This window comes from Magnolia sinica, chromosome 15 (assembly GCF_029962835.1).
Source record: "Magnolia sinica isolate HGM2019 chromosome 15, MsV1, whole genome shotgun sequence".
In the NCBI taxonomy this organism is placed as follows: domain Eukaryota; kingdom Viridiplantae; phylum Streptophyta; class Magnoliopsida; order Magnoliales; family Magnoliaceae; genus Magnolia; species Magnolia sinica.
The window spans coordinates 26,978,111-26,998,901 of NC_080587.1; the positions used below are offsets into that span (position 1 = coordinate 26,978,111).

Sequence of the window (20,791 nt, forward strand, 5' to 3'; positions counted from 1 at the left end):
AATTTGGGAAAGAAATTTCAAACTTAACACCCTTGATGCATGTATTGATTGAATTGCTTGTCAAATTGTGAAGTTTCATGTGTATTATCCCCAATCTTGTTGATTTCATAGATTAACTTCTGTTGCATGTAAGTAACATGTGTAGATTAAGTGCACAGCTGGTTTTATTGTTGAATTACTGAAATTCGTGGAACCCCTAGTTAGGAATGTCCCAGATTTTGCTAAATTAGCACCATGGATTCGTGCGCTTGTCACTCGTAGGTTTGAAATAGGTGAATTCACTACCCACATCCCACCACGTAGGTTTAATTCTCCCTATAGTTGGTTGCGGTGCTCATTCCCCTTTCCGTTGATCTCTTGAAACGTAGTTCCATGTACTAGTATAACTAGGAATTCCCTGAATTATGCACTATGATGGCTTGTGCCCTAATTTCAAATGCGGACTATAATTTCACTTGCCTGATTTCCATCACAACGACGAGTAGATCGACTTTTACTTGTTGGTATTGTATTTTTACATCGTGCCCTTTTTGGATCGGCTAGCCAATGAGAACTTTCTTGGGTAGTCCTTCTGTTAGGTCAGCCCACGGGTAAGCTTGGCCCGACTAGCCAAACTACGAGTTGTCAGCTGTAGTTGGATTATGCAAGACATTGCTCTCAAGTTGTACAGCCTGTGGTTCATCTTGTGGGGGCAAATTGACCCACTGTTGGCTATCCTTGTACGTCAACCATGTTTGTATATGCCTGTTAGAACCTGAGGCACCCTGCACCCGTTTGTGCCCACTGACAACCATTAATTGCGGCCGACAAGACTCATGAGCCGGGGATGGTGGAATGAGATAATATGCCTGAGCCATCAGGCTACGTTGGGGTGACGAGCCTCCCCGTAGTGACCAGTGAGCAACTTAACTCGTGAGCCGGGGATGGTGGAATGGGACACTATGCCTGAGCTGTCGGCCTATACTTGAGTGATGAACCTCCCCGTAGTGACCGCGAGCAAGACTTTAATTGTCTTAAATGGCTTCGTATGATTCAAATTATGGTAATGATAATCCCAAACGGGCCAAGGATCGCAAGAGCCATACGGCCATGACCGCCAGAGCCACGCGATCGCATTAGGGCATTGATCTGTCGGGGTATCTTCATTTTCCCAAATTGCTAGATGAATGAACATAATTAATTAATTCAGCTAACATTTACATTACGTTGCATTAGTTACTTTGACGATGTGGTAGTTGTGGTTAGATTGAGGAAGTGTTGGTCATTCGCGACCGTTAGATGTTGTCGCTCGAGGGAGTGTTGTGGTGAGAGTATGCATCATATCATTGAATCATCCATTTGTATTAACTAGAGTATTTAGGATTCTGTGAATGTATGCCTTTCACTAAATTTGTTCCTGTGTATGATAATTTGTGTAACTTATTGTTAATGGTACCACTGAGTTGATCACTCACTCCCACTCTGGGATGGTGTTTTAAAATACCAACCAAAACCTATCATAGATGCAGGGATGACGGAGCTGGATGTGGTGGAGGATGCCAGCATGGACGACGAGGAGGAACAGATATATTACCAGACCTTCGGTGGCTCCTTCTAGCTTATGTATGGACATTCGCAGAGTATGGGCTAGGGCCCTAGTCGTTTTGGGACAGTTGCATGGGTGGGACTAATTCCCTATCCTGAATTTTCTTGGGATTGTATTTTGAATATTTTACATATTTAGCAGCACTTGTTACTGTTTTATGACTTATTTATGCTTCATGGTTCGCTAAAATCCCCATGGATTATGAGATAATCCAAATGCAATTGAAATCTGAAGCCCATTAGGGCACATGTGGCACCCAGGAATTCGGGAGCCGAGTTCCTACTCGGCCCCTGAAATTCGTGGAGTTACAGGTGGTATCAGAGCATGGTTCGGGGTTAAGCTGGGTCTTGGGCAGTGGGCCTATCACAATGCCATTCTGACTTAGGAGGGAGCGATCGAACCTAGTGACATTAAAGGACCCTAGGACTAAGCCATCTGGCTAATCTGAACATTGAAGTCTTAGCCTATGGTTCAGGTATAGAAGGGACTAAGGCCATAAGAAGTGATTTAAATCACTTGTGGTTGGAAATCTAAAGATTGGAGACAATACAACCCAATGTCCAGGAGTCAAGTAGCTAAAGTAGCACGCCTGCGCCTGACATGTGCACTACGCGTTCGATAATTCGATCTAAGGTAGGACATACTCCCATTTCAGTTTTGGCGGGCCAAGTCGTCTCTGCCTTGAGCTTGAGAGACCTTTGGCCTACCTGGACCACCTAATGAATGGCCCCTTGAATCCAAAAAGGGTAGCCGTCAACGTGAAGTCAACCCTCTCTTCCAAATCCATTTTTTCCACAAGAAGTTCTCTCTCCAAGCTAGTTTTTCAAATCTCATTCTCTCCAAGACCCATTAACCTTTAGGATCTCCCCTTCAAACCCATCTCCTTCAAAAATCTCTCTTTTCACCACTTTATTCTTTTTATTTTTCTAAGTACTTTTCATATTAGACACAACTCCTAAAGCTCAAAGGATGAAGAGCTATAATTAAACTAAAATTTAATAGAAATAGTAAAAATGTAAATAAAATAGATTTTTGACCATTAACCTTATGGAATCTCACAAAATAACCTAGTTTTTTGGATAAAGTGGCTCCTCATACTCCAAAATCATATATGGTATGTCGAATAACTCATTTTGGTTTGCAAGAGACACCATTTTCTAACAAAGGGTGGCAAAGCCACCGCCAAAATGGTGGGCCACCGCTAGACAGCACAGTGAGCGGAGCGGTGGGGCCACCGCCGGACTGGCGTGTAACACCCCATACTTTCTAGTACTCGAGGGTTACCATGTAATTTAATTTAATATAAATACAAAAAAATAATACAATCTAAATATATATACTATGAAATATTATTTATATATTTTATAAATATTTAAAGTTTCGTATTAAAATGATATGCAACTATAATCCATGTTATATGCATATACTTACAACATCATTAATATAAATTATGAACTATAGAATTTGTAATACATAAAAATAAAAAATACTGAAAAAAATTTAATGACTTATATAAAATTTAAAACCTAACACATATATGAACATACAAATAATATACAAATTAATCTTTGCTTATTGATATTCATATAATTTATATATATTAACAATTTGTGGTAATATAAACTATATATGACAAAATATATATAAAGGAAATAAATAATAATAATAATAATAATAATAATAAATGATGTTAAAAAACATTATAAAAAATGGTATTTAATATCATAACCGTGTATATTAGACCCTTGTACCGTTGATGACAAGTTTAGAGGTAAACTGACCATCGAACCAAGGAAAAACCCACAAATACGATCTGAATCAAGTCGTGGGGCCCACCTGTACATTGGATCTGCCTGGTTTTTGGTCAGGAGACCTAATATGAGCCTCAAAGGATGATGGACGGAGTGGATTTTCCACAAACCTCTCTATGGGCCCCGTTCTAGTGTGCATGTACACGGGGAGTGGGTGCACCAGCTGTGCATCGGGCCACCATGCTCGGTCAAACCACGTGTACCCGACGATTTCCAAAAATGGGAAAAACTCCCGCCTACAGCTGTTTGAAAAGAGATTCTCTCCTTGCGTTTGATCGACATGCGGGCCACCACATCAATTCAACTAGGAGATCCAGACGGTTCATCTGAACCGGAGGTGGACCCGAACAGACCCACGTTTTCCGTACACGTCTGAGTATCCGGACACGTGCGCGATCTCAGGCGTAAATCCCCTGTGCGTGCGGCTGTTTGGCCAAAAACGGGAACTCCGTTTCTCTCTCCACACGCCAGCTCGACGATCCGAGAGAGGGGAATTCCTCTCATCTCGGACGTTCGTTTGAGGGCATCTCAACCGTCTAAACCCGGTTTCCACCTCAGCAAAGAAAACCACAGACGGTTTTGGTTTTGCCCACCGGATTTGGGGGTGGTTTTAGCTGGGTCAAATCCAGACCATGTAGCACTGATCTAACGGCTCTAGGAGATCCAGGGCTTACAATAAAGGAAGGGAACCCTAAACATTGGGAAACGGATTGGCTACTCCCCCTGCCACCATCCCCGTGGCTGGTGATCGGTGCTCTGTGGGCCCAACCATGATATATGTGTTTCATCCATTCTGTTCATCCATTTTTACAGATCATTTTATTGCCTAATTAAAAAAATGAGCAGGATATAAGTCTCAAGTGGACCTCACCATATGAAAATAATAGTGATTGAATATCCACCACTAAAATCCTCCTAAGGCCCACTGTACTGTTTATTTGACATCCAATATGTTGATTAAGTCATACAGGCCCAGATGAAGTTAAAAAACAAAAATCATCTTGATCCAAAACTTTTATGGGCCCCAAAATATTTTTAATGGTCGAAGCTCATTCAACACTGTTTCCTGTAATGTGGTCCCCTTGAGATTGAAATATACCTCATTTTTTATCTCATACCGTAAAATGATCTGTAAAATTAGATGGACAGCATGGATGAAACACATACATCATGGTGGGGCCCACAGAGCACCGACCACCAGCCATTGGCTGGTGTCAGGGGGAGTAGCCAATCCGTTTCCTAAACATTGGACGCGGATTTCCTATGAAAGGCACGCGCAGGAACTTCCTGCGAAAGATGACGTGTTCCAATGAAAACACACCAATTGTGTGAATGACGTGGCAAGTTTAAATCCTGTTAACGGAGACTCTGTTAACGGTGAGAATCGAGCACTACGCAGCGCCTCTTCGTTTCGCATTTCCTTTTTTCCTTTTTCATTTTTTCTCTTTCTTCTCCTGCCCTTTCTTTCCCTCTAAACCGGAAGCCAAAAAATAAAAACTTGCCAAGCTTTTATTTTGAGATACCACACTTTGGCAAGGAGATAATCTAGAACTTGCATACGTTCTCCCATTTGAATAGGTAACTATTTAGAGTTTCCTCCCTCAAATTTTAAGAGTTTTTTTCTTCTTGTTTTTCTTTTCTTTTCTTTTTTTTTTCTTTTTTTTTTTTTTTTAAATTTCTGTTGAAATCTGAAAATGTAAGAATTTGCTTTTTTCATAGTTTAGGGGCATATAAGAATTTATTATCATCCTGTTTGCGAAAGTTCACATAAATAATGCCTGCCGGTGAACACGCAGGCAAGGTACCACTAACTTGTGGTGAACTACTTTCTTTCCTTCGGATCTACAAAATCTGTACTGTCAAAGTTATAGACCCTACCATGAAAATCATAAAATCAAGCTGTTTTTCTAATCAGGTGGGCCACATTGTTGAAATCAACTTACAACTGATGGTTGGACTTAACATAAAATATTGGCCCACCTACTGAACGGATTAGCCTGCTTTTCTGGAAAGCTGGACTTTGTGGTGGGGCCTATCATTTTCATGGTACTGATTTCCTTAACAGGTGCCACGTTTGCAGAAAAGATGGCTTGGTGCTACACATTGTGGTAGGTCCTCTTGTCATTCTAGACCCGGTTTTCTCAAAGATATGGCCCACCTTGGCAAGGCTGGGATGTTCTAACCGGACACGGTTTGGCTAGTCATGCCGCCACCAGCATTCTAGACCCAGTTTTCTCAAAGATATGGCCCAACTTGATCAGTGAGAATTATTTGTGGCCTATTTAATAAATGAGTCAGGTTTGAGCTGATTCTAATCCAACCTGAACCCAGCCCATTGCCACCCCTAATCAAGTGAAGCTTCTAAAGATTTTGTATATATGCATTTACTTTAGGAAAATGTAGAAAGTGTGCTTACTTTTTTACTTAAATGAATTATTTTATAATTTTTATTCTTGGTTTTGCACTTTCCTATTTAAATGAATACACTGACAATTTCATTTTATTTTTTTTAATGGCACACTGTTACTTTTTCTATTGTAAGAATGTGTTGCCTTTTTTTTTTTTTTTTAAAGATTTTTTCACTATTGCATATGTATATCTACATTTATGTTTTGACAATTTTATACTGGTAGGTAAATGGATGACATGGGTGCCTTGGATAGCCAAAATTTTCCCCAATCATGTCGAAGGTTGGACTTCAATGTTGAAAAGGAACATCATGTTCAAGAAACAGTACATGAAGTTTTGGTTGAGACGGGTGAAAAATTAGATGAACCAAACTTTGGAATGGAGTTCAATTCTAAAGAGAGTGCATATGAGTTTTATAATAAATATGCTGGGAAGATAGGGTTTAGTGTTCGAAGATCATCGTGTAACAAATCAGATAATGGTATCGTGATTCAAAAAACATTTTGTTGTTATAAAGAAGGTCGAAGACAGGAAGATAAACGAACTGATCAAGTAAAGTATCAACGTCCGAATATAAGAACAGGATGTCGAGCAAAAATGACTATTAGGCTTCAAATGAATGGTAGATTCAGTGTCACTAAATTTGTTGCAGAGCATAACCATGAGGTCGTTACACCATCAAAAGTACACATGTTAAGGTCACAACGAGGTTTAACTGATGCTCAATCAGCTGTAGCAGATATGGCAAACAATTCAGGCATAACACCATCAGCAACTATGGCATTTATGAGCAAGCAGGCTGGAGGTCGAGAGAATTTGGGATACCAACCTGTTGATTACAAAAATTACTTGCGAAAAAAGCGAATGAAAGCGATGGAAAGGGGAGATGCAGGAGCTGTTTTAGAATATTTTACAAAAATGCAAGTAGAGAATCCATCTTTTTTTTTTATGCAATACAGGTAGATGAAGATGATCAAATCACCAATATTTTTTGGGCAGATGCAAAGCCGATAATGGATTATAGCTATTTTGGGGATGTGATCTGCTTTGATATTACATACAGGATAAACAGCTATGGTCATCCATTTGCCCCATTTATTGGGGTAAATCATCATAAACAAACAGTCATATTTGGTGCAGCCTTGTTATATGATGAAACAACTGAATCTTTTAAGTGGTTGTTTGAAACTTTTTTAAAGGCAATGTCTGGAAAGCAACCAAGGACAATCTTAACAGATCAATGTGCTGCAATGGGCAATGCAATAGCTGATGTGATGCTGGAAACATACCATCGTCTATGTATCTGGCATATATACCAAAATGCCGCAAAGCACCTTAGTAATGTATTTCATGGTTCAAAAAGTTTTGAATATGATTTCAGTAGATGTGTGTATGATTATGAAGAAGAGGAAGAGTTTCTAATTGCATGGAATAATATGCTTGAGAAATATGATTTGATGCAAAATAAATGGTTACAAGCGTTGTTTAAAGAAAGAAACAAATGGGCTTTGGTGTATGGCAAAAATACATTCTGCGCTGATATGAAGAGCACACAACAGAGTGAAAGCATGAATAATGTTTTGAAGAAATATTTAAGTTCCAAATACAATCTTTTGTGTCTCTTCACACATTATGAACGAGTAGTGGTTGATCGACGATATCGAGAATTGGAAGCTGATTTCAAAATGAGGCAAAGTACCCCAATATTGTATGTTGATGTGGAGATGTTGATGGAAGCGGCAAAAGCATACACTCCGGAAGTATTTAAAATGTTCCAAAATGAGTACAAAAAGTTTCTTAGTCATACAATTCATAAAAGTGGTGAATTTGATACAGTGTTAGAGTTTCAAGTTGTTTGTAATGACAAAGTTGGAGGCCGTCTTGTCAAATTTGACACATCAAACAATACCGTCACATGTAGTTGTAAGAAATTTGAGTTTGTCGGGATACTATGTAGCCATGCACTAAAAGTTCTGGATTATTATAATATAAAGGTGCTTCCTTCCAATTATATTTTGAAAAAATGGCAAAGAGATGCAAAAGTTGGTGCTGTGAAGGACCATCTTGGGTTTACCATACAAGGTGATCCTAAGATTTCTTTAGGGAAGCGTTATAGCTATTTGTGTCGCAAGTTTGTTAAAATCGCTTCAATGGCTGAGGAATATAAAGATGCATTTGATTTTGCTGATAGATATTCAGACAAATTTCATGATGAATTGACAGAGTGTATAAAAGGGATCAAGAAACTTCCATTGATGACATATCAAACTAATGATGAAAATGTAGATGCTGAAATTGTTTGTCATCAATCGACTGACAATGAGCTGCCAATTATGACATCTCAAATTAATGATGAAAATGTAGATACTGAAAGTGTTCATCATCAACCGACTGACAATAAAGTTACTTTCGTTGATAGTCTCCGCTCGCAAATTGTAAGTGGGATTAAAATGAAGCCTAAAGTTGTAGGTGATCGCCGTACATTTAAAAATCCTTTAGATAAAGGAAGGAAGAAAAAATCCAGAACCGAATCCATTCAGCTACAAATGAATCAAGAGAGAAATGATTCAACCCAAGCACCAAGTATCTTTCACCTTCCTTCATTTCACCCTTCACATTGTCCAAGTGTATTCTCTCAACTAAGCCAAGTCAATCAGGTATTATGGACATTTTATTTACTAAACATGTCATAACATTTGTTATCCACATTACAGTTTTTTATACTTTGTTTTTTCATACCAGGGTCAAAAAGTTCCTATAGTGAGTCCTTTTGGATTACCAGTAGCTTATTATGGGTACCATCAACCTAATATTAACATATACCAGCAAAATTCCTTGAGCATCAGATCTCAGGTAAATTTGAGATTTTTTAAAACTAAAATATATCATATGTGGTTCTCACAACATGTGCTCATGAACTATGATTCTGTTATTTCTTTGTCAGGGTAGCTTTCTTACTAGCGGGAGTTATTTTGGAGTACCTGGTGGAAGTTGGGTAGCTGGCACCAGTGGATCCATGAATGCACACCATCTGCCTCTTATGGGTGCCAAACAGGCATCAACTGGTAACAACAAAATTATTCGAGGACCAGCGCCTGCCTAAGGTATGAATTGTTTTAACATGTATTAATTTTTTTTTTCTTGGCACATAAGCTTACAAATATTTTGACTAATGTGTATGGTTTTGTTTTTGTTCAGCATTCTAGTAATTACATATTGAGTTGTTAATTATATTGCAGTTTGGAGGGCAGCGGGTTCGATGTCAATGTTAGCTGCATTGCTGTTTGAAGGGCAGAATAGTTGTTTTGTGCTATGAATGTATGGGGGATTTCTTGGATGCAGAATATGAGATATTGTACTATGGATGTATGGGGTCTTTTTGTTGTATGCAAGTCTACTCACCTTTTGCGCATGTTGGATTTGTTGAATGCGAGGATAGCCCTTTTCCATCATTTCTTGTTGTAAGATGTGGAGCTTACTATTGGTCTTGTGCTAGGGTTTGTAAGGCTATTCCACTTTCGTTCAGAGGTGGTGTTTTTTTGGTGTGTTCGAGTTTGCCCATTGTTGGTTAGATTGTGATAGTTTGTGTGGCAGTTTTGTCGAAGCTGTCTGAGTGCTTAGACCTCTCGCCTATTGTCTTATTTTGTTTGTTTATATTATTTTTGTATACCTCTCTTCCATATAATAGGCATGGTTTCCTATTATTTTTGTACAGTCTGCCTAAATAGACGTACAGGCTATTTTTTGTGTGTAAAGAATGTTATGCAGGAAAGGAAATAGAGGAAAAGGGAAAAAAACAAAGGAAAATTTAGTTATCACTCACTTGGTAGGTGTATGTTATGATTCTTTTGAGTATGTTGTGGGCTTGGTTTCATGAAAGCCATTGTTCTGTTCTATTGTTGTTGTTTTTTTTTTTTTTTTTTTGTTAGTTGATGTGATTAATGTTATTTGTATCATTGAGATATAGAACTCTTTCAAATCTTATTTGAACTCTTGGGTTGTTATGTTTTGCATTCTAATCTTGTATTAGAAGCTTGATCAGTTTCTATACAAAGATAACTAAATGAAGAATCTGAGTGTGCTACCTTGATGAGTGGCCCATTTAACACATGTTGTGAAAAAAAGATGTGAAATAACACCACCAGATTGATGCAACTAGCACTTGTAACACCGAACCCTCGTAGTGAGCCCTTGCACGCATGTAAATAAGGGGGCTCTTTTTGTCACATGCACCAATGTGTGACAATGTGTGTAGGATATGAGCTCATTTATGAAGTGCAGGCACAAATATCGGTGCTCATTCTCAAGCAAGCACATCCCCACATGCCACATGTATATGAGATCCTGAGCTTTCGATTAGGTGGTTTATATGAGTTAGAAATTTGGCCTAAATTTTAGATCGTTTCACTCTATAGCTATGTGACTATGTTGAAAAAAATGGTGAATAACCATTCGAATGAGAACATGTGAATAATAACACTAAATTGATGCAACTAGCACACGCAACACTGAGCCCTTGTAATGGGCCCTGCACATGTAAAAAAGGAAGTTCTTTTGTCCCATGTGCCAACATGGGACCATGTGTGCAAGATATGAACTCATTCATCAAGTGTTGACATTAACATGGGACCATGTGTGCAAGATCCTGCACAAATGAGCCACATTAACTTACTCATTAGTTGCATCCATTTCTTAAATTCAGGTCATCATTTTGGCCTCTTTCATAGAAGCGAACAATTTATTCAACATTTTTCTCATCGGTAACCCGAACTCAATTCTCGAATCAAGTTGAATGCAAGCTATTGATCCATAGCCTAGAATAAATTGTTAAAGTTGTCTAAAGTGGACATTTTTAGTTAATGGCCAAGAAGATAATAGCATTTGAAGAACATTTAATGGCCAAAATGCTTTCTATCCAGATCAATATCCAAATGAGAAATCCAACCCGTCCATCTGGTTTTTCGAGCTCATTTTAGGAGTTACAATAAAAAATGAGTAGTATCCAAAACTCAAGTGGTCCGTATGAGTTCATATCTTGATGAATGAGTTCATATCCTGCACACATGGTCCGTATGAGATTAAACAGTGGGGAAATGAGTGCTTACCGTCGAAACATTCCTAGGCTCCACCTTGATGTTTATATTCCATCCAAACCGTATATAATGTCATTTTTACATAGATGAAGTGAAAATATTAAGAAGCTAAACCGTACAAAACTTTTGTGGCCCATTTAAATGTTTCAACGGTGGTCACTAAATCTTCACTGTTTCCTCTCGGTGGCCCATTTAAGTTTTGGATATACTTTATTTTTGATCACATGTCCTAAAATGAGCTCGAAAAACAGATGGACGGATAAAAAAACATCGCACTGGCTCACACAGAATTTTTGCACAAGTTATTTGCGGCCAAATGCTTTGGCAGGAAATAGAAACCGAAGAGGCGCTCACGTACGTGCTCGAGTCTCACTGTTAACGAGACTCCGTTAACCGGATTTAAGTCTTGCCACGTCACCTATGCAAATGACATGTTTTCATTGGGACATGCGAAGCTCCTGCGCGTGCCTTTCGCAGGAAATCCGCGTCCCTAAACATTAGGCCACGACTCCTCCCATTGGCAGTCGCTTGAAGGAAAACCACCATCCCTTGCTGCCGCATTTGAGAAAAACAGAGAGAGAGAGAGAGAGAGAGAGAGAGAGAGAGAGAGAGAGAGAGGGATCGGTTTGGGCCTGGCTCGAATGCTGCTGGATGCTTCCAGCAGCAGCAAAGAGAGAGAGAGAGAAGAGGAAGTGGGGAGATAGGGAGTAGAAAGAGAAGGAAACGGAGGAGAAGAAAAGGGAAGAAAAGAAGAAAAAAAATAGAGAAAGAGGGTGCGCTCGCCCTCTGCCGAGTCCCTGAGTCCCTGAGCCATTTCGGGTTAGGTTGGGTCTATCCATATTCATTGCTGGACACCCCATCAGGAAAGAAAAGAAGAAGAAAGAGGAAGAGTAATGAGGGAGAGAGAGAAAGGCAGGATGGTGTAGGCTGCTGCTGTGTGCAGCGCTAGCTCGGCTCGGCCGAAAGAAAGCCCAAACTGGTTGGGTTTGGCAGGAAGGAAAGAAGAAAGAGAGAGAGGAAAAACGGTGCGGCCATGCTGCTGGTAGGGCATGGCCGAACCCAATCTGACGGAGAGAGAATGAGAAATGGAGAAGGAAAATGCAGGGAGAGATTCATGGTGCCAGACTCACTCGGTTTAGCAGCAATCAGGGCCAAAATGGGCCACCGTTGGGCCGGAGTTTGAGCTGGGTCCCAGCACCTAGGTCGGGCCGTGATATGGGCCATGGGGAGCCACTAATGTGGGCCACGTCTTGAGCCGAAATCAGCCTGAGTCTAGGCCGAAAATTAGGCCAAAGTAATGATGGGCCTGGTTCGGTCCAGTTCATCCCAGGAAAGAAAGGAAAGAAAGAAAAGAAAGGGAGAAAGAAAAGTAAAAGAAGGAAGAAGAATGGTTGGTTGAGCCGAGTCAACTTGGCTGGAACTGTGTCAACTCACCGAGTCAGCCTACTGACCCATTGGCTGGGCCTCTCTAAGCGAGGAGAAGGGAAAGAAGGAGAAAGGGAAAGGTGAGCAGTTAAGTGGAGCCGAGTCAACTCGACTCGAACTGAGTCGACCTAGGTGAGTCAGCCTCTTTCCACATTGAATTTATTTCGATTATAGTTATCCATGTTACCATAACTAATCATTGATAGGGTATTAATATTAATCATGATAAACCATTAGTGAATCACCTATAATTAGCTATTATAGACAGACTACAATTGTTGACTATAAGTGCTTTATTCTTCACCTTTAAACATTATTATTGATAGCTACAATCATCATCGTTAGATAATATGATCACCTTCCTCATGGAATTAATATAATTTTTGTTAACATGATTGTTGGGTGCTAGTTCTTATTATATCATGGTTGGTAAAATTATTATTATTATTACTTGTATAATTTAAGAGATTATAAGTCATTATAGGAGCATTAGAAAATGTTGGTATATTTAAATATGAACTTATGAATTATCCTTGTTAACATATTAACTAATGCAAATTATAACACTAATGCCAAGAGTATTCTTGTAATTATTAAGATTTAATTTTAACTAATGCACCAAATAGAGTTTAAATCTTAGAATCTAAGACTAAACCCTGGGATAAAAATCCTAACTCTACATCAAAAACCTAAAAATGGGTAATCTAAACCCTAGGTCATAATCTTAACCATAAATAGCATGTAGAACTTGATTTAACCATACAAATTTGTAATTCATGATAGGACCCGCTTCTAAGGGCGCACGTACCTCTTAACAGCACTAGTGGGTGATCCTATACATCAGGTGATGATTCTTCCCCTGAGCTTTCCATCTTCCCATTAGCTTAAGTTATAATGCGTATTTTAATTAATAATTGATATCTCCCTTTTATAATCACATGTGTTACCTAGTGGAAATTGAATTGTTATATTACATGTTTAATAATTATCCTGTATAATTGTTCATGCTTGTGGATTTTCTTTTGTGGATTGCTTATGGAACTTCACTGGTACACCAGTGGGAAACCCCACCTATATGTGTACACCCATACTTGGGATGTAAATCGACTCGTTGTGATAGAAATGGACCTTCGGCTTAGTGGTTATTGAATGGTGGTTTAAATTAACCATTGATGTGGGCCTACCATCCAGGGTTGTTATATCCAATGGTTTTCAAGGATGGTCTTTTATTGCATGGTTTTGATACTCGCCCTATGTGGCTTATTCTGGTATTTGCCTTATATGACTTGTTTTGATATTGCCCTATGTGGATTGATTCTGGTATTTTCCCTACACGGGTTCAATGTTTTATACTATGCAACCATGCGATGGTAAGCCCAATGTATTATAATATGATTGCCACTAGACGACGGAGTTTCATTAAACATCCCAAGATGGTAGTCTCATGAGCCAGGGATAGTGGTATGTGACCTATGCCTGAGCTGTCGGCCTACGCTGGTGACGAGCCCCCGTAGTGACCTTGAGTTTACCTAAATTGGCTGATTGTAACTAGACTAATAACGGTTTGGCTAATCATGCATCAATAACATATTGGCATGACGGGTGGCTAATTTTGGATACTGTAGCACGTGCCCTTAGGATCATCGGGGTATCATTTTGCTAGCTCCTTGTAAGACCCCGTTTATTCCGTATGACTTTTTATGCTTATATACACAATGATCGATGCCCTTAGCTAGACCTGGATTGGCTGTTCATAGTACACACCCAATTGACTAGAACCTCAAGATCCCGAAACCTATTTCATATCGACCGCCCTTTCGCCATGATCGTGGAGGTACAACCCGTGCGTCTGTACGATACTCCGTTAGTGAGATACGCTGTGAAGAATCATTAGTGTATCATGTGTACAAGGCGCCATGTACTCTATTCCACACATGTGTACAACACATGTCATACACACATGCACATGCTACACATGAGTGAGAGAATCTCTACTCATGTGTGTGATGTCACACACCCATACCTCTCACTCTCTCATGTACACCTCAAGTCAACTCTCTTCCATGCCACACCTCATGTATGACATCATCACACCATGCCATCCTATGCTCCTTTAATCCACCATTAATTTACAAATCATGAATTAATTGTCATAATCTTAGTCTAAGCTAACTAAGATCACATTAATTGAATTTAACCACATTTTAACAATTTCTCTACATATATCCCTTCATTCCTTAGCATTTCCCCATTTTCTACACATGGAGAGAGAGAGAGAGAGAGAGAGAGAGAGAGATCTTGGTGGGCCATCAACTCCATCAATCCCATCCTTTCCATCCATCTCAACCATCAATTCCATCCCTTCCATCCATCTAATTCATCAAGGTGAGTACACCCACTCCACTCTTGGTTTGTTTTCTTTTTGATTATTTGTATGGTTATTAGTGGTGACGATTTGATGATAATGATGTGAGAGAGTACATATAAAAAGAGGATAAAAAATGGTGATGATATGATGATAATGATGTGTTTAATGGTGTGGATTCATGGGAAAAAATATATAAAAAGATTAATAATAAAAATAATTTATTATAGACTTTATGTGGGACCCATTGATAGTGGGTCCCACCAGAATTTTGTAGGCCATCCAAACTGTCCAAAGTGAGGCCATTGGGCCGGCCAAACACACATGCACACACGTGCATACACACCACAAGTTAAAAAAAAAAAAAACACTGCTTGCTGCAGCGTCCAGACGCCCCTGCCGCCGCTTGAAAGAAAAAGAAGGGAAGAGGGTGTGGGTCCACAACGGGCCCCACCGATGATGTATGTATTCAATCCACGCTATCCATTTAATTCCCCAGATCATTTTAGGTGTTGAGCCGAAAAATGAAACCAATCCAAATCTCTGGTAGGCCACACCATCAAACATTATTTTTAATAATGATACATTGTTAGGGCCCACAATGATGTTTTTGTGGATCAAAACATATTGAATATTGGGCTTGTTACATCTGTCCCGGGTTATAGAACCTAGTAGACAGACTGGATCGTCTTGTTGTGGGCCCCATATTTGAAAAACCTTACAAAAATAAAAAATAAAAAAAATAAAAAAACAGCATTGGACGTTATTGCTGTCAATGTCTGATGCTGCAGCAAGCAACATCCTGCTCTGATGCTGGAAGGAAGTGGGCCCCACCATAGGCCCCACCTTGATCCATGTCAAGCATCTACTCCGTGCATTTGATGGGTCCCCTTTAAAAATGGGTCACCCCCAAAAATCAGCCGTACACGGAACTCAGGTGGCCCACACCATTAAAAAAATATAAATAAATAAATAAATAAAAATACAATACAAAAAATAGGAAGCTGGATCATCTGCCCATGAGGTATGTGTTATATCCAAACCGTCCATTCATTTGGCGAGCTTGTCTTAAGGCTTGAGAAGAAAAATAAGATAGATCTAACTATCAAATGGGCCGCACTACAAAAGTAGTAGGGGATTGAATGTCTACCATTGAATTTTGGGTCATAGAAGTTTTGGACAAATATGAAATTTGCTTTTCCCCTTAATCTAGGACTTTGTGACCTTATGAACAGATTGGATGGAAAATAAACATTAAGGTGGGCCCTGTAAATTTTTTAACAGTGAAATCATTATCTCCACTACTGTTTGTGGTGAGGTCCAGATAATCTTTTGATATGATTCATTTTTGGATAATGCTATAAAATGATCTAAAAATAAAATAAAAATAGATGAACTGTGTATATGTAATAAATACACCACTTTGGGACCCATGTAACTCGGAGCTCGAGCATATAAAAATACTCGCTAGGGTCCACCTAAAATTTGGATTCATCCGAAAACTTGGGCTGACCCCCTTAACCAAGTGGGGCACACATAATGGATGGGCTAGATTCATGAACCACATCTCCGTGAGCCTAATAAATAATCATGAATGTTTTAATGGAGGGTAATTCTCTCAATTTTTGTGTGTGGTGTGGCCCATATCTATCGTGGATTGACTTGATTTTTAGCCCCAGGCCCACCATGGATTGGTAGCTCATTAATTATGCAAATTGGATTGATATGTGAATGGTCTGGATCTTTGTTAAAATTTCTATATATTGATGGTGTACAATCATGTGACCATATAGTGTGTGGACTGGACAACTTACAATTGATGTAAGTATGATGAATGCATAACCCTATGAGCTCCACCGCATAGAACCCATGTGAATTCCATTGATATGTGGGCCCAAGAATGTTAAGGCCCATTTTGAGTGAATGTCATGTGGGCCCCTCAGTAGTAGCCTTGTTTAGGCCAACCATTGGCCCTCTTCGGCAAGAGTTTGTGATCTACATGTATTAAATGTATGCTATACTGAATCATGTGAAATTGTGTTGTGCGTATAGTCCTTCACTACTTGGTATGTGATATGCGTTGTATTATGTTGCTGCCTTAGATTACCTAATTATATAACGAGTGCACAACCTTTCACCATTTGACACTTCGGTTAGAGTGCAGCCCTAAGTAGTAGGATCATATTATATGTGTTTAAACCTATAAACGTATTCAATTATAACAAATATGTAGACTTTAGTGGTGTGAGGATGTGATGTATGTGTTTGGCCCCTTAATCATGTGGACATGTGATGTATGTAAAGGTCACCTAATCATATGCAATTGTGGAGTATATATAGTCATCTAACCGTATGATTGTGAAATGCACACAAGACCAACCAATTACATAAAGTCAGGTGGCATTGGTGACCATCTAATGACATGACCACGTGCTTATGGGCATAGCCATAGTCACCTAAACCATGAAAATTCGGTTGTACGTGCAGATTTTCTTAGTCATGAAAATTATGATATGGGTTGGAGTATACAACTTGATAATGGAGTGCCCCTCAATTCGGTGTCATGCGACATAATTATAACCCTTACATTACGCTCATAGGTGAGGCAGATGTGGGGATCACTAAACTATATCTGATGTGATGGAAGCTAGTTCTTGGCCTCTTGATTATGGACACCAAATCTGAGTCATTCTCCGTATAAAGTATAAGGCGATCATAGTTTAAGAGTTAGTGTAGCCTAGTATGGTGGGTATGCTTGTGATTGTGTCTTGGATGCTTTGAGATGCGGTTACTAGACCATGATACTAATTGTATGTCCACTCAATCAAGTGAAATTATGACATCGACAACCTGCCCATGTGGGAGCTTAATAAAGTGGTTGCCCATAGATGTATGAGTTGTAATATAATAATAATAAGTAACCATCTCACCTTAAGTCTCTTATTATGACAAGTAGAGTGACATTTTTGTGGCCACTCAGCCATACAGACTTCTGATAATAGAGTGGCCATAAGATTATATGGGCATATGAGAATTGTGTGATTATTTAGACTTGTGGACTATGCTGATGGTGTAACCTCTTCTGTATGTGAACTTAGGGCATGTGTCAGATTGATTATGGACCCTACCTTGGTGTGAGTATTGCATATTTCATCATTTCTTCATTAGGCTAGCTAAATCTAGAATATGATTCCAAAATGGCCTAAATCCAATTCCTAAATAAGTCAGACGACATGAAATAGTGTTAATTGAACGTATAACTTTCAAACACTTGTGAACCCACTCAATGTATGTATTTTATCCACACTGTTCAATTGTTTTGCTAACTAAATAGTTTAATGATGGAGCCTGCCGCTGTGTGCCTTATGCATCTGAACTGTTCTTCCTTGTACTACCTTAATGTATGTGAATTACCTATACTATCTACTTATTAAGACCCACCGTAATATTTGTATGAGGACCTATCAGCTTACAGTACCACTTGGAAGTAGGACCCACTACGTTGTATGAGACAAACCCGTGTCATCCCAACCGTGACTAACCCTTATGTGTATATTATATACCAAGTCGTTCAACTTAGGGTTCACTGTATCTTATGAGGTTTACCTGTTCCTTTCAAACCATTGTAAAACTAATACGATAATTATTTGCAAATCCAACCTACTAACAACCTAATGGAATATCTATCTTGCGAAGGATATGGTGTAAATCTGAATATAATTAATGCTCGTGATTATGATAGCTATGGATGATATTAGTGATGTTAGTGATTATGGTTAATAGAAGTATGTGATTTAATATCTTGATTAATGTTATTCCATTTCCTAGCATACTAAATTCATCTACTTAACCATGTTAATATTGATCATACTCATGTACTATGGAATGATAGTATGTGCAAGTGTACTTCAATACATTTGTTCATGTGTAAGACATGCCCTCTTCAGTTTAGTCACATGATCATGGATTGATATAGTTGATAGTGGCATATGATGATTATACATCATTTTTGCTTTAAAGGTTAAGCAGACCCTAAACTCATGACATTATATGCATACCACATGCACTTGAACGTATGCCTTATCATGGTTGCTTGAATTCATACATAATCATGACATCATGATGATCGAAATACCACAGTCGTGCCTATAACATGAGTTGGATCCTGACGATGAAATGTACATCTATGATAATGACTTGGGTAATCCCTGAAAATGAACGGGACACCAGAAGTGTGGAAATAGTAGGGGATGATGTGCCCCTTGGGTTGAAAGTCCCTAAACCCCTATGCTAGCTAGGGTTTCCTCACCGTCGGGTCGAGTGGATATATGGGTCCTGGATTTGACTCCCACTGATGAGGCCAGGTTGAAAAGAGGTGGGTCCAACCTGCTTAAGGGCTGAGGTGCAAGTAGGGACCGGTCTGACTTGCTGGCGAGGAGAAGCGCGAATGAAGTTCGCTACTGGCATGCCGGGTGGAAGTCCACCGCAGGGCTGGTATGCGAGGTCGATTACTAGTGTCTGGTGCATAGGTGTTGACCACGGTGTTTCCTATGATATACAGTTGGTGGAAGTCCAACACAGGGCAGGTATGTGAGCTCGATTACTAGTGTCTGGTGCATGTATCGACCACAGTGCTTCCCGAGATATACAGTTATGATATGGTATGACAATATGATGATGATGATGTGATTACGGATGCGTGTAATACGGTTATGGTTGTGGTATAGGAGAAATGAAAATATGACTTGGTGATACTGGTAGCATTGATTCAGAGTATTATTATGATGCATATGCATTGCATTGGCATTGGCATTATATCTTACGTACTACACGCCTTTCACTATACATGATTTCTTCGTGGCATATTTACCTTTCTTGCATATAGGACACACTACACACACGAGTGTACTCACTAGGATTTTTTCCTAAGCTTCCTATTTCTCATTTTTTTCAGGGCTGGAGTAGCTCAGAAGACTTAGCTTTCTCAATACATTGCATCTATTTTTCTATTTGGTAATGTTGATGTTATGTACCTTTTGTAAAGCATTATACTTGTAATCATTAGGATTTATAATGGAGAGTGTTGCTTGGTATTTTGATCATGGATCTTCATGCTTATGTATTATTATGTATATATATTTATATAAAATCAGTCAAAAATCTTCCTTGTGGTGCATTGAACTCGGGACTTCATGTATGCAAGTCAAGTGCCGGATTCGGGGCATCACGGAAGCTGTCCGTCCCCAAATTTGGGGCATGACACAGACCACCGACTATCGACCCCTTTTCCGACTGGATATTTTCCCAGGTCGATGATTTGCATGGGTGATGAGCCCAAATTCCGCACGGATGAGCATCCCCGGGGTGATGTGCATTCACGCATCCATGCATTTAAAAAGACTGCATCATATGTTGTTTTGATTGCCTTGTTGTTTTATAACTATGCTTACCTAATGCGGCAGTGTGTAATCTTAAGAGAAATTTACACTGAGTTGGCCACTCATCCATCAAATATATAACCGTATAGATAACACAGGTGGCCCATGCGACATTCATGTTTATATCGATGAGGAGCAGGCTATAATTGACAAGGAAGTATGATTGTAATTGCTAAGAGTTGCTACAGGATTTCACAGCTCAAGATTGTTACAATTTACTTTATTTCACCTTTAATGTTATTTCATTTATATTGTAAGAATGAGGACATTGGTTTGTATAAGTCATTATGGGCAACCTCTTGTATATTCTAAATGTAATTGTAAAATTTCTTTTGAGCTTACTTGTCCATTCTACGCTCATCTGCTTACTTTAATAGTTTAAAAAAAAATATAGACTTGAATTTGACCATCTTTTAAGGTTAACACTCAAGTTTTTGGAAAACGGGTAGTATACTCGGGTCCTGAAAACACGAGGTGTTACATGGCGGGCTGCCGCCGACCACCAAAAGGGGTGGCGGAGTCACCGTCGGAATTTTCTACAATTTCTATCTTTTTGGACTAACTTTAAAAAGTCATATCTCCCTCCATATAACTCTGATTGGGGTGATTCAAAATCCAGATTGAAGCTTGATAAGTCTAGTTTCATATAAAAATAAATAAAATAA

The 20,791-nt window shown here is 39.1% G+C and overlaps 1 protein-coding gene and 1 long non-coding RNA gene across 2 annotated transcripts; both read left to right on the plus strand.

Moving 5' to 3' along the window:
- Positions 1–6,546: 6,546 nt before the first annotated feature.
- LOC131226896 (protein FAR1-RELATED SEQUENCE 5-like) lies at positions 6,547–8,244 on the plus strand. Its single transcript, XM_058222604.1, has 4 exons — positions 6,547–6,702; positions 6,765–6,908; positions 7,005–8,102; positions 8,170–8,244. The coding sequence occupies exons 1-4, from the start codon at positions 6,547–6,549 to the stop codon at positions 8,242–8,244; spliced, it is 1,473 nt and encodes a 490-aa protein (XP_058078587.1).
- A 234-nt stretch (positions 8,245–8,478) lies between these two features.
- LOC131227577 (uncharacterized) lies at positions 8,479–9,679 on the plus strand. The gene is made up of 3 exons (XR_009162367.1): positions 8,479–8,658; positions 8,750–8,909; positions 9,045–9,679. It is a non-coding gene; the product is annotated as an uncharacterized LOC131227577 (long non-coding RNA).
- The last annotated feature ends 11,112 nt before the right edge of the window (positions 9,680–20,791 follow it).

Bases quoted from the DNA above. Each gene is read 5' to 3' on its own strand.
- LOC131226896 (XM_058222604.1), top strand. From the start codon at position 6,547: ATGGCAAACAATTCAGGCATAACACCATCAGCAACTATGGCATTTATG. The intron at 6,703-6,764 runs GTTTTAGAATAT...TATGCAATACAG, and splicing joins AAAGGGGAGATGCAGGAGCT to GTAGATGAAGATGATCAAAT. The intron at 6,909-7,004 runs GTAAATCATCAT...ACTTTTTTAAAG, and splicing joins CATTTGCCCCATTTATTGGG to GCAATGTCTGGAAAGCAACC.